Source organism: Saimiri boliviensis, chromosome 8 (genome assembly GCF_048565385.1).
Source record: "Saimiri boliviensis isolate mSaiBol1 chromosome 8, mSaiBol1.pri, whole genome shotgun sequence".
Classification (NCBI taxonomy): Eukaryota; Metazoa; Chordata; class Mammalia; order Primates; family Cebidae; genus Saimiri; species Saimiri boliviensis.
In genome coordinates, this window is record NC_133456.1 from 22,136,743 (window position 1) to 22,151,468 (window position 14,726).

A 14,726-nucleotide genomic window follows, 5' to 3' on the forward strand; every position below is an offset into this window, starting at 1 on the left:
CGTCTCAAAAAAAAAAAAAAAAAAAAAAAAGACTATAAATTTTCCTCTAAGTACTGTTTAGCTGCATTTCATAAATTGTGATAATGCTCTATTTTTATTTACTTTGCAGATATTTCTAAGGTAGATAAACTTCCTTTCTGTTTTGTGCTAGCTATACTTGCAAATGTTTTTAAAATTTCTTTTTGACTTCCTCTTTTACTCATGGGTTATTTAGAAGTATATTGTTTAATATCCACATGTTTGGAGGGACTTTTCCTAATATATTATTTTTAATTGATTTTAGTTTTCTATTTTGGTCTGAGAATGTACTTTGTTTTCTCAAATAATAAAAATAAATTTGTATTATTTTTATTATTTTTTTTATTTTGAAGGTTTGTTTTGTGGCTCAGAGTATGGTATATCTTCGTGAATGTTCTATGTATACTTGAAAAGAATATATATTCAGCTGTTGTTCAGTGGAATGCCCTACAAATGTCACCCATGTCAAATTAAATGATAATGCTGAACTGTTGAGGTCACGTGTGCGTTCGTGTGTGTGTATGTGTGTGTGTGTGTGTGTGTGTGTGTGTTTGAGAAAAGTTTCACTCTATCACCCAAGCTGGAATGCAGTGGCAGTGGCATGATCTCAGCTCAGTGCATCCTCGACTTCCCAAGTTCCAGCGATTCTTGTGCCTCAGTCTCCTGAGTAGCTGGGACTACAAGTGCATGCCACCAAGCCTGGCTAATTTTGGTATTTTTGGTAGAAACAGGGTTTCACCATGTTGGTCAAGCCAGCCTCGATCTCCTAGCCTCAATTAATCTGCCTGCCTCAGCCTCCCAAACTGCTGAGATTACAGTTGTGAGCCTGGCCAATCTGCTTACTTGGTTTGTCGATTACTAAGGGTTAACTGTTAAAAGTCTACTACTGTAATTGTGGATTTGTCTCTGTTTTCTGTCATATATATCAGTTTTGCCTCCTGTATTCTGAAGCTTTGATTTAAGGTACATACACATTTAAATGTATTATGTCATCTTAGAGAATTGACCCTGTTATTATAATGACCCTTGTATCAGTTCATTTTCACACTCCTATAAAGAACTCCCTAAGACAGGGTAATTTATAAAAAAAAGAGGTTTAATTGACTCACAGTTCCACATGGCCAGGGAGGCCTCAGGAAACTTATAATCATAGCAGAAGGTGAAGGGGGATAATCATGGCAAAAGGCAAAGGGGACGACTTAGTTGCTCCACATTTTCAGGTATCTTTTTTTTTTTTTTTTTTTTTTTTTTTTTGATACAGACTCTTTCTCTGTTGCCAGGTGATAGACTGGAGTGCAGTGGCACGATCTCAGCTCACTGTAACCTCTGCCTCCCAGGTTTAAGCAATTCTCCTGACTCAGACTCCAGAGTAGCTGTAACTACAGGCGCACCACCACCACACCCAGCTAATTTTTGTGTTTTTTAATAGAGACGGAGTTTCACCATATTGGCCAGGATGGTTTCGATCTCTTGACCTCATGATCTGCCTGCCTCAGCCTCCCAAAGTGCTGGGATTACAGGCGTGAGCCACCATACCCAGCCTTCATTTATCTTTATAGTAGTACCCCATTCCTGGTACCAATTTTCTGTGTTAGTTCATTTTCACGCTGCTGTAAAGAACTACCTGAGACTAGGTAATTTATAAAGAAAAAGAGGTTTAATTGACTCTCAGCTCCATGTGGCTGGGAAGGCCTCCGGAAACTTACAATCATGGCAAAAGGTGAAGGGGAAGCAAGGCAAGTCTTACATGGCAGCAGGAGTGGCGTGGGGAACTGCCACATACTTTAAAGCCATCAGATCTCGTGAGAACTCACTATCACAAGAACAGCATGGGAGAAACCACCCCCATGATCCAGTCACCTTCCACCAGGTCCCTCCCTTGGCATGGGTGGATTACAGTTTAAGGAGAGATTTGGGTAGGGGCACAGAGCCAAACCATATCACTCCTCTTTATCCTTGACAGCCTTTCTTGTTCTGAAATCTACTTTGTCTGCAATTCATTTGGCTACACTAGCTTCCTTTTGATTAATTAGCATTTGTATGGTATATTTTTCTCCATTGTCTTATTTTTTTTTTCTCTCAATCTGCTTAGCAGGCTTCTTGTGAACCAAATATGGCTTGATCTTGCCTTTTTTTTTTTTAAGATGGAGTTTCACTCCGTTGCCCAGGCTGTAGTGCAATGGCATGGTCTTGGCTCACTGCAACCTCTGCCTCCCAAATTCAAGCGATTCTCCTGCCTCAGCCTCCCAAGTAGCTGGGATTACAGGTGCGTGCCACCATGCCTGGCTGATTTTTGTATTTTTGTATTTTCACGATGTTGGCCAGGGTGGTCTCAATCTCTTGACCTCATGATCCACCTGCTTAAGCCTCCTGAAGTGTTGGGATTACAGGCATGAGCCACCATGCCCGGCCTCCTTTTTTTTTTTTTCTTCCCCCGCTATAGAGACAGATTCTCATTCTGTCATTGTGGTTGGAGTGCAGTAACATGATTATGGCTAACTGCAGCCTTGATCTTCTGGGTTCAATCAATCCTCCCACCCCAGTCTTCTGAGTAGATGGAATTACAGGCACATGTCACCATGCTCAGCTAATTTTTGTATTTTTGTAGAGACAGGGTTTTACCATGTTGCCCAGGGTGGTTTTGGACTCCTGGGCTCAAGCGATCCTTCTGCCTCAGCCTCCCAAAGTGCTGGGATTACAGGTTTGAGCCCTTATGCCTCGGCTGGTCTTGCTTCCCCACCACTCCCCGTCTCAGTAAATAGCCTGCGAAGACTATTTATTTTTAAAGTGATCATTAGTATAATTAGATGAAGATGAAAACATACCATCTTGCTAGCTGTTCTCTATTTGTTGTTTGTTGTTTTTTAATTTTTTTGAGACAAGGGCTCTCTTGTTGCTCAGGCTGGAGTACAGTGGCATAATTATGGCTCACTGTAGCCTGGACCTCCTGGGCTCAGGTGAGTCTCTCACCTCAGTCTCCCCAGTAGCTGGGACTACAGGTACACACCACCATGCTTGGCGAATTTTAAATTTTTTTAGATATATGTCTCATTATGTTGCCCAGGCTAGTCTCAAACTCTTGAACTCAAGCAATCCTCCTACCTCAGCCTCCTGAGTAGCTGGGACTATAGATGTATACCACCATGCCCTGCTAATTTTTCTATCTTTTGTAGAGAAGAGGTTTTGCTATGTTCCGTAGTCTGGTTTCAAACTTCTGAACTCAAATTATCCTGCTGCCTCAGCCTCCTGAGGAGCTGTGACTATAGGTATGCACCTGTGTGGTTTTTTTCCTACTGCCTTTTTTGGTGTGATTGTGTATGTGTGTGTGTGTGTGTTTAAAAGTTCCATTTTACTTTGTTGACTTACCACTTACATTTGTTTAAAAGTTTTTAGTGGTTGCCTTTTGGTTTACATGATACATTTTAAAATAACCTCAGTTTTTCAAGTATTTTACCACTTCACATTTAGTTTAAGTAAGGTTATAGTGTGTTCCCAATTCTTCCCTCTTTTCCCTTGTGTCATTGTTGTTAAACATTTCACTTTTACCTGTGGGGTACATATCCAATGCATTGTTACTGCTTTAAGAAGTTATCTTTTAGAGCAATGAAAAAAAAGTTATTCTTTACCTTCATTTATTCTTCATTTGGTAGATTCAGACTTCATACTTTTATATATTTTTCTGCCTGAAGGACTTCTGTTAATATTTCTTAAAGGGTGAGTCTGCCGGCAGTGAATTCTCTATTTTTAACTTGTCTGGTGAAAGTCTTTATTTTTTACTCATGAAGAATATTTTCACTGGATGTCGAATACTGGATTGATAGTTTTCTGTTCAACACTTTAAAGTTGGCACTCCACTGTCTTACAAAGTTTCTGATGGGAAGTTTATTGTAATCTTTATTTTTATGCCTCTCTATGTAACATATTTTTCCCTCTTTGACTGCCTTCAAGAGCCTTTGGCTTTCAGCAGTTTGAATATGATATGCCTAGATTTCCTTTTTTTTTTTTTTTGGTCTTAATTTTGTTTGGCATTTTCAGCTTCTCTCCTTTTTTTTTTTTTTTTTTTTTTGAGACAGGGTCACCCTGTCACCCAGGCTGGAGTGCAGTGGCACATTCACTGTTCTCTGTAGCCTCAAACTCCTGGGCCCAAGCAGTCCTCCCACCTCAGCTTCCCAAGTAGCTGGAACCACAGGCATGAGCCACCATTCCCGGTTGATTTTTTAGTTTATTTTTAGGGACGAGCTCTTCCTATGCTTCACAGGCTGGTCTCGGGCTCAAGCCATCCTCATTTCTCAGCCTCCCTAAGTGCTGGAATTACAGGCATGAGGCACCATGCCCATCCTGTTTTCATAGTTTCTGATTCTTACAAGTTCTTGGCCATTCAAATATTTCTTCTGAACTTCTCCCACAGCTGTTATATGTTCTCCAGGTAGGAAAATCTCGTTCCTCTTTATATTTCAGTTTGGGCAGTTTCTACTAGCCTGTTTTCAAGTTTAGTGATTCTTTTTTCAGCTGTTTCAAGTCTGCTGATAAGCCTCTCAAAGGCATTTGTCCTTACTGTGTTTTTATTTCTGTGGTTTCCACTTGATTCTTTATGATTGTCATTTCTCTCTGTGAAATTACCTGTCTGATCCCATATGTTGTCTACCTCTTCTGTTAGAGTTTTTATGATATTAATCATGTTTTATATTCCCTGTCTGGTAGTTCCAAAATTTATGTCATACATGGATCTGGCTCTAATTATTGCCTTGTTTCTTTGGGTTGTGTTTTTATTACTGTCTTTGCCATGCTTCATAATGTTTTTTTTTTTAAAGCTGAATGTGCTGTATATAACAGGAGAGACTGAGGTATATATTTAATATGCTTATAGAAGACTGCTAGTTTCCTGTTAGTCCTTTAGGGTGGAGACTTGTGTTAATCTCTTCAAGCATTGGGCTGTGTTTGATGTTTATTATTGCTATGGTTACTGGAGTTGACATTTGTTGTTGCCATGGAAACCAGAAGCTTAAAAATTTTCCTAGTAATACCTTGTTCTTGTCTTCCTGCTTGGCTCTGGGTTTTCCTTTTGTGCTGTTTCTCTGTGAGAGTCTGAGTCTTGCAGCTCTCTGAGATGTGTTCAGTTTTACTCAAAGCCTTTCAGTAAGGTAGTGGAGGGTGAGGGGAGTTCTGTGATGTTCTGGTTAAGCTTCAGATTTATGCAGATACTAAAACCTGCGTCTTTAGAGTGTGTCCTTCACAAGACTCTTCCCTTCTTTTTCCCAACTGCAATGGGTATTCAGTAGTATCCTCAAGCTAAGGTTTTTTTCAGCTCTTTCCCCCTGCATTAAGGCTATTGCTGTTTTGGAGAAACAATGAAGATGAATATGGGTGAAAATTGAGTGTCGGCCTCCCTTCCTTCCTCCAGCTGTAGTGGGATTCCACCAGAAATTTCTCCTTGCTGATTAAGCCTTTTGTTCCACAGGGAGATAAGTGAAATAGGCTGGTTTGACATTGTTGCTTGCTCTTTCCTCCTTAGCTCCGCAGGAGTGGAGATGGAGGAGCTTTCTCTGCTTTCTGCATGCTTCCCCCTGCATTAGAGAACCTTTTGAGGTTCCTGGAGAAAAAGCTCACGGGAGGATGGGAACTCTCCTATGATTGCAGCCCTCGAGGACTTCACATTCTGATTCTTACCTATATTCAGTTTTCAGCAGTTTGTCAGAATTCCTGGTTAATCTTCGTATCAGCAATGGGATTCTTCAATGTTCTTGAGACTATGTTTCCTTTCATCAGAGAGAAGGCTTTTAGGTGCCTGCCTAGCCTTAGCTGTTGCTCCATCACTGCTGCATTGCCTAGAGGCTGGGGACAGTGGTAAACAGAAAAAAGAAAAGGAGGAAAAAGTGATATTCCCCCTAAGTCTCTTTGAACCTCAGAAATCCACATTCTTGTCAGAGAATATACTGCGTATCATTTCAGTTTTTTTTTTTTTTTTTTTTTTAATTTGTGAGACTTGCCTTAGGGCTCAATATATGGTCAATTTTTGTAAATGATCTCTTTCTGCTTGAAAGAGTATTTTGCAGTTATTGGGTGCTATGTCATATTAATGTCCATTTAGGTACACTTTATTCATGCTATTCAAATCTATATTTCTACCCTCTCCGCCCCACCCCCCGCTTTTTTTGAGTTATTCTATCACCTACTGAAAGGAATACAAAATTCATCTATTATGATTATGGATTTTTTCCCATTTCTTTGTAATTTTGCAAAGTTATGCTTTATATATTTGGAGGCTATGTTATTGCATGTGTACAAATTTAAAATTGTTGTATCTTCCTGATAAATTATGCCTTTATAGGTATTAATGCTTTTGTGTATTGAAGTCTACTTTGAATACAATTATTATAGCTAGAAAAACTGTCTTTTAGTTTGTTAGTATGACTTTTTCTCATACTTTATTTTCTGTAAATTTTAAGTGTGATTCTTGTAAACACAATTATTAATTTTTTAAAAATAATTTTTGTCTTCTGGTCCAATTACATTTAACGTAATACTGAGTTATTTGAACTTACATTTAAAATCTTACATTTTGCTTTTTATATATTTTATTCTATATTCTTGTTTTCTCTTGTTTTTTGGATTTGAGTATTTTAATTCTTTCTCCTTTCTATTTAGTGTGTTTGTTCTCCCTCCGTAGTAACATTAGTTATCAGTTACCTGTCCACCATTCCAGAATGAAAGAGTCTGTGCATATACAGTATATACTTCCTCCTTCAGAAGTAGTAGTATAATATATACATGGTTCTGCACTTTGCATTTTTAAAATAAATACATTTTTAAAAAACATTGCAGATTGCTTCCTGCTTTTATGCTTGTTTGGACAGTACAAGAACCTTGGAATCCTGTGATTCCAAGTATATGCTCTGATTGTATATTTTTATTCTTTATACATTTGAAACCTCACCATACATTATTATTGCTTTAGTAATTCAGTGTTGTTTGATATATCTCTCTTTCTGGATTCTAAAACAGTATCTGTCTCCTTGGTGATGGGTTGCTCAGTGGGGCTGGTTTGGCTAGATAATTATTTAGGAAAAACTAAGCATACGCTAACAGATGAAAAGAGCCTCTGTCATTTAAAAAAAAAAAAGAACTACAAGAAAGAATGAGAGAAACCATGCCTGATTTTTTTTTAAATTGTGTTTTAAAAGGAAGAACTTACTGACAGCATGAAAACACAGCTGTGAATAGGAAACAGTGGTCGTAATAAGACCTTAGGAAAAAGGATTTCAAGAGGATCAAAAGAAAGAGAAGCTTTCTTGGTTAGTTAAAATGTTTCTATTTTATTGTGGCATAAATGAGGTGCAAGAGAAGGGAAAACTAAAATTTCACAATTTTAACATCTTGGGCCAGAGTGGTGAGGGAGTAGAGAAATATTTAATAAAACAAACAAAAACAGCAATATGATCAACTGAGCTCTTAGACCAGGGTGGTAAGAGAGTAGAGAAATATTTAAGAAAGTCTAAAGGAATAAGGGACATCTTACCAAGGCTGGATGCAAGGAAATAGCTATCATACAGTCTAGAGGGAGCCTATAGGATTTGCTGAAAGGCAAAAAATTTCTTTGGGGCCAATTGGAGTATGCTTGACATTTTATTATTGTTGAAATAAGATGCAGGAGGATGAATTGGATGATTGTACTCTTAAGTAATATATTTCCAGCTGAGAGCTATAAATACTGGTTTTATCAGATGCTTTTTTAGCATCTATCACAATGGTATGAGGAATTTCTTTTGACACTTCAGTACTTTGTGTGCTCATTTCTTTCCATTTACTTTAAGACCCATTCCCAGCCATACCTATGGGCTCAGCTCTTCCTAGTCATCTTTTTCTAAATTATCCCAAGTTCCTTACTTAATTTCTCTGATTATCATTTTTCCCTCTTCTCGTGCATCTTACATGATTATTAGACCTCAAACATCTCTTATATCCTGGAAATCTTATAGTGGCTCTTTATTGTCTGTTATATCAAGTCAAAATTTTAGTCACTGTACCTGTTTAGGCCTTAGGTTTTTCAGTTGTAAATTAATTGGTTTCAGCAACCCCCTTATCTTGTGGGTTGTTGTGAGGATTAGAGATACTGTTCACCTCAGTGCAGTTTAATGCAGTCTAATATAAATACTCAGTAATTATTCCAACATTTGAAGCCCTCTTTAACTTCCCAGCATTACCCATTGAATCTCATTTCCCTTATTCAGAAATTTGTACCCACCAGTATGGTCCATCTGACCTTTTTATTGGCCCCCAAACATACTTGTGTTTACTGCCTACTGGCTAAAGGTATAGGCCCACATCTTTCTGCTTATTCATCCATCTTCTCATTTTTCAGAGCTCAGTAAAAGCCTCTTATTTTTTCATTAAGCTTTCCTAAACAAATCTAATTCTAACTGATCTTCCTGACTTCTAATGGTAATTGTAGTCTTTCTTACACACTTCAGCACTTGTGTAGTTTTGTGCTGTTTTGTCTGTTTCATGTATGGACATCTTTTCTGTCGTAGATTGTGAATTCCTTGAGGACAGAATCATATGCTTTATTTGGTCTGTATAATGTACATAGCAGATGTCTCAAAAATACTTGTCTAATTAAATTGTTTCTCTGGTAGTACCTGTCAGAGGCAAGTTTTCCAGAAAAAAATAATTTTGGTGCATCCCAATTCTCAGTTATACATTGTGGCTCTGGTTTGTAATTAAAAAAAAAAATTAATGAATACTGAAGGTTAGCCAAAAAATAAAAAATACTAAAAACATTTTTTTGGTAGCAACATGGGGTCTTGCTATGTTGCCCAAGCTAGGCTTTGAACTCTTGGCCTCAAATGACTCTTCTTGCCTTCACCTCCCAAAGTGCTGGGATTACAGATGTGAGTCATTCTGCTTTGCCAAGATATGTTTGTTGTTGTTGTTTTAAAATTGAGACAGGGTCTAGCTTTGCTCCCAGGCCAGAGGGCAGTGGTGCAACTATGGCTTACTGTAACCTCCAGCTCCTGGGTTCAAGACATCCTCTTGCCTCAACCTCTGAAGTAGCTGGGACTACAGGGGTGCACTACCGTGTCTGGCTAATCTTTAAAAATTGTTTTAGAGATAGGGTGTCACTGTTGCCCAGGCTGATCTCGAATTCCTGGGCTCAGATGATCTTCTTGCCTTGGAGTGCTGGGACTACAGGCATGAGCCATCATGCCTGGCCTAAGATAGGATTTTTAGAATTGCCTTTGAATAGAGAATGGCAGATACAGAATAGGAAACTACTTGAAAAAAATCTGCTTATAAAATTGTGGTGTTTTGATGTACCTGTTTTATATTTCATGTTACTTTAAGATTAAAATTAATGGAATGTCCATTCCTTATTCAGTATGATAGTGTTAAAATATTTATTGCTTCTTAAGATATTTGCCACTTTATCTTTAAGTGCTAAGTTAATATTTTTCCACTATACCTTCTTTCTTGATTATAATTATTCTTGATTATACTTTCAAAAAAATAGAAAATACTAAAAAGTATGAGAAAAAACATCTGCCAGTGAAAGAGGAGACTATTAACATTTTGTTGGATATGCTTGTAGTTGTTTTCTGCGTACCTGTAAAAGATAAGTTGCCCCATCTAAGTTTCTCATTTTGTAATTAATTACTAATGTTTGCTTTTCAGCTTTTCCTAAAAGAATTGTACACCTTACAAGTGCTTAAAGAAGAGTAATGAAGGCAAGTATCCAACTCTTTATAGTCAATGAAATTTAACTTGGTTTATGTGCTTTGGTCACCATATTTATCAAAAAACTAAAAAATTGCAAAGAAAAACTTAAGGGAAAAAAAGACAAAGACAATTTGTATATAGTTTGCTATGACTTTTAGGTAGAGTACCCTGCTAAATGGTTGATGGATTTTAGAAACATAATTTTTCTTACTTATCTCTGATACTAATTCAAAACAACTTGTTTTCTGGCTGTGAAGTATATTAAGTCTTCAGCAAAGCTGTGCTGGAAAAAATAATTGTTGAAAATTCTAAGAACTTAACAAAATTATTTGAAACACCTGGCCAGTAGATGGCTGCCTTCTTTGTCCCCTTTTCTCACCTTTTGCTCCTTCTGCCTCTCACATTTCTCTCCTTCGACCCCCGCCCCCCTTTTTTTCCTATGTCCTTTTGCTCCTTTTTATCTTCCTCTCTCTGGATTACTTATATAATTACTTTTCAGAGAAGCTGAGTGAATAAAAGAGAGGCCAACATTTCCTTCTTAACAAAAAAGCATTTGATAGGCTTTGCAGTCAAACTTGTTTATGTTAAACCAGGGATCTAAAATTAGTTAATTGGGCCAGGTATGGTATCTCATGCCTGTAATCCTAGCACTTCGAGAGGCTGAGGAGGGAGTTCAAGACCAGCCTGGCCAACATGGTGAAACCTCATCTCTATGAAAAATACAAAAATTAGCCAGGCATGGTGACGGACGCCTGTAATCCCAGCTACTTGAGAGGCAGAGGCAGGAGAATTGCTTGAACCCAGGAGGCAGAGGTTGCAGTGAGATGCATTCCAGCCTGGGTGGCAGAGTGAGACCCTGTCTCTAAATAAGTAAATAAATAAATGAAAATTAGTTATTTGGGGAATTTTATAAACTGACCCAACAGTTATTCATTTGAGCTTCTGTAAGACATACAGAAGAAAAGGATGTTCCTATACAACTTTGAGATTATTGAATTCCTTTTGTGTTTGCATTCTTACTGTTAGCAACTGTATAGAGTTAATTATTGCAGTATCACTATTGATGGCATTTTTGCCACAGCATTTGACCTTAGTGGCTTTAAAGATTTTCTATTGGCCAACAGAAAATTTTAGCAGCCTTCAAAACCTTGACCAGTTTTTTAGTGCTGCTATTACGCAGATGATAGCTGCAAGCGTAAGTACCACATTACATTTTATTGGTTCAGTAGATTGTTTTTCAGAATTCTTATCTTAAAACTTGATGGTTAGAGCTCAATTTAGGTTTATTTAGGGCTGCATGCCAGGTGAGGCTGTGTGCTGGTATGATTAAGGTAAGTTTTGCCTTTGAAAAATCCCAGAATTTATTAACTCTTTTCTTGCTTATAGCTGTGAAGACAGTCTTGGCATGAAAATTAACACCTTAGTTTCAGTTTTTTCCTGGCAATGCTAACATTTCCTTATAATCATCATTTAAAATTATTTGAAAATAAATGATTTGGCCTGGTGTGGTGGCTCATGCCTGTAATCCCAGTGCTTTGGGAGGCTGAGGCAGGTATCACTCGAGGTCAGGAGTTCGAGATCAGCCTGGCCAATATGGTGAAACCCCATCTCTACTAAAATTACAAAAATTAGCCGTGCATGATAGCATGTGCCTGTAATCCCAGCTACTCAGAAGGCTGAGGCAGGAGAATCACTTGAACCCAGGATGCAGAAGCTATGGTAAGCCAAGATTATGCCACTGCATTCCACCCTGGTGACACAGCGAGATTCCCATCTCAAACAAAAACAAAACAAAAAGTGAATGATATACAAATACTTGTGAAATCTCAAATGAATTTACTGACATTTAAAATGTACCACATTCTCCATTTTTTAAATAGGCAGCAACCGGATGGCCAGCTGATGAGTTTATAATAGTGCCCCAATAAGTAGATTTGCTGAGTAATAAATTCCTAGTACTTTTGCATATGAAGCAAGTAAATCTTCTGGTTTCTCAGCTAACCTTGACATCATTCCTTTATTCATGCTATCTTTTAATCTCATGGGATAAACTTATTTCACACATTTTACTTCCAACAACAACAAAAATCAGTTGTATTAGCTGATATAGTGCAAATAAAGGAAATAGTAAACTACTTTTTCACTTCTATTCTGCTGCTTTCACACCCTCCCATCTTCTCAGGATCTAAATAGCCCAGTGCAAGAAGAGATGAGTTGATACATGCTGATAGGGTCTTATTTTGGTTACATTAGCCCTTTTCCTCTGAGGAGCTCAATTCTTTACAGATTAGAAATAAAATTCAGTAACTGTTAGCCAGACAAACTGATGAGGAATGGTGAGATTATTTTTTTAAAAAATCAGAGTAACATTGTATTATATGTTTATTTCATATTTGTTTAGAAGGGAATAATTAAACATATACACTACTGGCAAAATTTTTGCCCACAAGGAGCCCCAGAAAACTGCACTAGAGGCTAACACAGTCATTGATCTAATAAGGGCAAGGGTTTCTTTCTTGGCTCTCCCAAAAAGAAAGAAATGAACAAAAGCAATGCACAATCAGGAAAAGGGTAACAGGCCACAGTGGGATGGCTGTATTTCAGTGGAGCCACAAAGAATTTGGGTGAAAGGCAATGAAACTTCCATTCTCATGGTGGTTATTCATTTGCCTAATTTAGGAGCAAACAATTTTGTGGCATTTAGAAGGAAGGTACTAGAAAGAGACAAATAAATGTCTTTAGCCCTGTCATCCTGTTTATACTCCTCAATCATGAAGAAGTTAGGCAATGGAATCATCGGCATGAAAGAATATGGACAGTGGGGCCACGGTGACAGTGCCCATATACTATTTGAAGGAAGGTCTTCTGAGAGTAGTCATCCAGAAGAAAACTTTAGTGAGTTTGCATTCCTGTTCCACTAAACTCTAGTAGCCTTGAGTTCACAGGAAACTCTTTTATCCAGCTAATGTATGGCTTTCTAGATTGCCACTTGGTGGCAGCAAGTTCAGATATTCCCAGAACAGGAGCACCGTGGTGCTTCATTGGTAATGGCTTAGATTATTGAAAGTACTTGGTAGTATAGTGAGTTTTAAAGTCCTTTAAACCAAAAGTTGAAGAAAAATATGAAAATAAAGAAACTCCTACATCATATTTTGCCTTCTCTAGCAGTTTCTGTGCATGTATATAATTTTGTTTTATATATTTGCACAAATGCAGTATAAAAATAAACACTATTAGGAAAAATCTTATCATCTCCCAACCCTCCTCCTTTTTTTTTTTTTTTTTGCATGTGATTTTAGTAACCATGGCAGTTGTGCTGATTTTATATCTTTTAGTTTCAGCTTCCTTTTAATTTCTTGCATTTAATACTGATACATGGTTGCTATTTGACCTTTCTTTTTCTTTACTCTTCTATCATACTCAGTTACTTTCCCTTTGAGTTTGTGTGGATATATAGAAAGCTTCTGTAAGGGATGACACTATAGAGAAAGGGATTTCTTTGAATCTCCTTTCTTGATAGCTGGTACTGAGCAAAGCTCTAGTCTCTGAAGACTGATTCTGTCTGAACCATTCACTCATATGGTGCCAGAAAGATCATTTGTGCTTCAGCAGATAATTCAACTTACAGGAATTTTATTTCCATTCTCTTCTCAAAAGAGCAAATCTGTCATCTCTAGGTACCAGTGAGCTTGATGAATATGAATGGTAACAGAAATTCCTGTTTTCCATTAAAATCGTCATATACTTAGATCAGGATATCCACTTCTCACTGTTATTCTTCGACTATACTGAGTTTCAGCCTGTGGATAATTAACTTTGGTTATGAATGAGAGGGATTAAATTGCCTCAGCTAGACTAAGCGTATTTGGATGGGCTGTTCTCTTGATTTCCCAAACAATAGTTGTTCTGTCAACTACCATTATAGTGTCCATTCCAAGATGGCTCCTCTAATATCTAATTCTGTATATATTGAATCTTGTAGGGATTTTGTTTTTGAACATTGCCGTTTTCATTTCCTATGTTCTGGGCTTTTTCTCCTATTCTAAAAAATAATCATTACCCACTGTCTAGAAAACTGTCTTTTAATCTTCTGATTAAAGATTGCTTAATGATAGTGCCTATTTGTTTGGCCAGTAGCATGTTTTTCTTTGTTTTAACACTGGAGTTTCTGCATGGATTTGTAATATAAGGTTTTTTTTTGTTTTTGTTTTTGTTTTTAACATTAGATAGGCATGAAGCCTTCGTCCCACAGCTGCATGCGTAGTCACTGTTGAAGCAAATGCCTACCTAATTTGACACTCTTGGTGTGTTAAAAAAATTTTTTTTGAGTTTGCAAATAAGCATATTAAGTCTACTTATGGAGCCTTCGGGCAGTGAACAGTTATTTGAGGACCCTGATCCTGGAGGCAAATCCCAAGATGCAGAGGCCAGAAAGCAGACAGAATCAGAACAAAAATTGTCTAAAATGACCCACAATGCTTTGGAGAACATTAACGTGATTGGCCAAGGCTTGAAGCATCTCTTCCAGCACCAGCGCAGGAGGTCATCAGTGTCTCCACATGATGTGCAGCAAATTCAGGCAGATCCAGAACCTGAAATGGATCTGGAAAGCCAGAACGCATGTGCTGAGATTGATGGTGTCCCCACCCACCCCACAGCTCTGAATCGTGTCCTACAGCAGATTCGAGTGCCACCCAAGATGAAGAGAGGGACAAGCTTGCATAGTAGGCGGGGCAAGCCAGAGGCCCCAAAGGGAAGTCCCCAAATCAACAGGAAATCTGGTCAGGAGATGACAGCTGTTATGCAGTCAGGCCGACCCAGGTCTTCATCCACAACTGATGCCCCTACCAGCTCTGCTATGATGGAAATAGCTTGTGCTGCTGCTGCTGCTGCTGCTGCATGTCTACCAGGAGAAGAGGGAACTGCGGAGCGGGTAAGTTTTTCCCGTTTTCAAATGGGTAAATAATAATTATAGCTAATAAATGAATGCTTAG

General features: G+C 38.0%; 1 protein-coding gene across 25 annotated transcripts in view; it reads left to right on the forward strand.

Annotated features, from left to right (window-relative positions):
- Positions 1–14,726, forward strand: part of TMCC1 (transmembrane and coiled-coil domain family 1) — a 261,462-nt gene that overhangs the window by 59,202 nt on the left and 187,534 nt on the right. For 15 of the 25 annotated variants that reach the window (XM_074404129.1, XM_074404117.1, XM_074404122.1 and 12 more), the window contains 2 exons: positions 9,688–9,744; positions 13,963–14,665. In XM_074404129.1, the coding sequence (XP_074260230.1) occupies positions 14,090–14,665 (576 nt within the window). In that variant the 5' untranslated portion in view covers positions 9,688–9,744; positions 13,963–14,089. Of the gene's footprint in view, positions 1–3,213; positions 3,285–7,199; positions 7,311–9,687; positions 9,745–13,962; positions 14,666–14,726 lie in introns of those variants that run through there. The other 10 variants (XM_074404137.1, XM_074404138.1, XM_074404136.1 and 7 more) reach the window with 6 other exon arrangements.